The following is a 2,218-nucleotide window of genomic DNA, read 5'->3' as shown; positions in this document are numbered from 1 at the left end:
GGAATGCCACCTTGAGTGGTTTGAGAATATGGAACAAATGGAGGTGGCAGTGAAACATTAGCAGGATACTGATTCTTCAGATTTTGGAGCGAGCTCACTTTCTCCTGCAAATGGGACTGAGTGACCTTCATCTGTTCATCCCATGCTTTCCACTGTTTCTCATACTCTTGAAGCTGGTCTTTGTGAGGGTAGGTTTGAAGCTGATGCTGCCACTGTTGGTTCATTGATCGTTCCCAATCTTTATGAAGCTGCTGGAACTGTTTTTGCTGTGCCTCATAATGTCGTAGCTGCATGTCCACTGACATTGCCTGCAACAAGAAGTCCAGAATAGCTCTAAAATACCATCTTAGTTATTTTCAGACCCACACACTTCAGCATCACGTATAATACCATGATTTCTGACTTGGACAGAAGATTGAGGAAGAACTACACTGAAACAAAAGCAAACTCCAACTGCAATGTCTGAAGTCATAGCTATAATTTACACATTTTATGACAGGAGAACATTTACGTATAACAGCCTTCTTCACACACCACCCCCCCACCCGGTATAATCAAAGGGCTCTGTATTATCAGTGGATGCTAACAATGGCTAAAGCCCAAATCAGTGTTCACGCTTTCAATATATACAATACATGGCTATTTCTCAAGGTTTCAGTTTCTGCTATTAACCTGCTCAGAGGTGCTTCAGTTGTCAGCAATTATTTTTCTATAAGCCTTTGCCAGATACTGTTTGCATAATGAAGCTTCCTTCAAGGAGGTACTGTCTTTCACTATGTGTAGATATCCTAACATCCATGACTTGAAATTGTCTGACATTTTTAGGATGCAATCTGAAGATGTCTTTTTAAACAAGCAGACAAAGAAACGTTTAATGTACAAACTCCACCAACCTAGAAAAAGCTGATTCAACTCTAGCACAGTAATCAAATTCTACTTAAAAGCTTAAAGGTTGTAACACCGATATAACTATCCAAACTAGTTATTAAGACTTGTTATTTTATTTCCCTGATTGAGTAAAAAATTACGTGAGACAGTGATTTTCTTAATTACTTTAGTGGTGTATTTTTGGCAGCTATGTTTACTTCATCATTGCACATATTTATTTTTGAACTACACAATGTTGTAAAAAAGAACAGCTACCAAATTAGTCCATGCAATCATTTGATTATTCGAGCTTTCTTCTCTACTGTTTCTCTAGCAGTAAAACATTCAAACCTCAGTAAATGCAATACTGTATTCAGCTTTGCTCCTGTATCACTCAGGTATGCCTGAAAAAAATCTTATGACAAGTGTAATGTCTTACATTTCTCACCCTACTGAAGATTCATCACCATCTCTCTGTTTTTTTTTTTCATTCTGCAGTTGAGTGACAGCTGGAAAAGGAGACATAGACTTCTACACAAGTCAAAAAAGTGGCTAGACAAACTAGCCAACCGTGACAAATTACTCAACTACTTGCTTTTCCACAGACCATGAATGCTAGGTCACTCAGGAATTATATCGAACACCATCTCCTTAGTGTTTCACCTGTAAGTGTGAAGGCTGTTGCATGATCTGTTGATACTGCTGTACTATCTGCTGCAGTTGGGCATGCTTCTGCATTATTCTCTGATACTGAAATCCAACCCGCTGATGGGGATGCTGCTGCCATTGAGCTGCGGCCACTTGCAACTGCTGCAATCTCAAATCTTCCTCAGGGTCATCAGAAGGTTCAATATTGAGCTAGAGAAAATGACAAATACTATAAATAAAGGAAAGCTCCTTCTGTCAGAAAAAAACACATTTGGCCACTACCCAGTTTACAGGAACTTTCTCACTGTTCGTTATTTTATCACTGTATATTTTCAGCGGGATGGCCACCTACAGCTTCTGCAAGACAGGTTTTGCAGAAAAGGTTTTTATTTCTTCCACTCTTAATGTGAATAGCCTACCTACAGGAAAGAGATTAGTGCAGATTTGTTATCTCTTGCATACAGTGAATATAACGAGACAAGAGTGCTTTTCCATGATGAGGTAAAGTAACTCTGAGTGCGTTATTTTTGTCACTTAGTAGTGGCGCACATACTGCAGGGTAATCTACTATCCTAATCTGTTCAAGGATCAATCACTACCTCCATCCATTATGTGGTAACTGTTACTAAGCATGCTGACAAAAATAAGACATAGTGTCTTCAAGAGAGCATTCCTCATTGTCCTGGGTTCAACATGGAGGAAC

The 2,218-nt window shown here is 39.1% G+C and overlaps 1 protein-coding gene across 1 annotated transcript in view; it reads right to left on the bottom strand.

The window, feature by feature from the left end:
- Positions 1-1,725, bottom strand: part of YLPM1 (YLP motif containing 1) — a gene marked incomplete at its 5' end in the record, with an annotated part of 38,401 nt that extends 36,676 nt beyond the window's left edge. The window contains 2 exons of the mRNA XM_010135799.1: positions 11-308; positions 1,531-1,725. Of these exons, the coding sequence (XP_010134101.1) occupies positions 11-308; positions 1,531-1,725 (493 nt within the window). The remainder of the gene's footprint in view (positions 1-10; positions 309-1,530) is intronic.
- Between the last annotated feature and the right edge of the window lie 493 nt (positions 1,726-2,218).

Source organism: Buceros rhinoceros, unplaced genomic scaffold, assembly GCF_000710305.1.
Source record: "Buceros rhinoceros silvestris isolate BGI_N320 unplaced genomic scaffold, ASM71030v1 scaffold3845, whole genome shotgun sequence".
Taxonomy (NCBI): Eukaryota; Metazoa; Chordata; class Aves; order Bucerotiformes; family Bucerotidae; genus Buceros; species Buceros rhinoceros.
The sequence above is the reverse complement of the archived record's forward strand: the minus strand, read 5'-3'. Positions and strand labels throughout refer to the sequence as shown.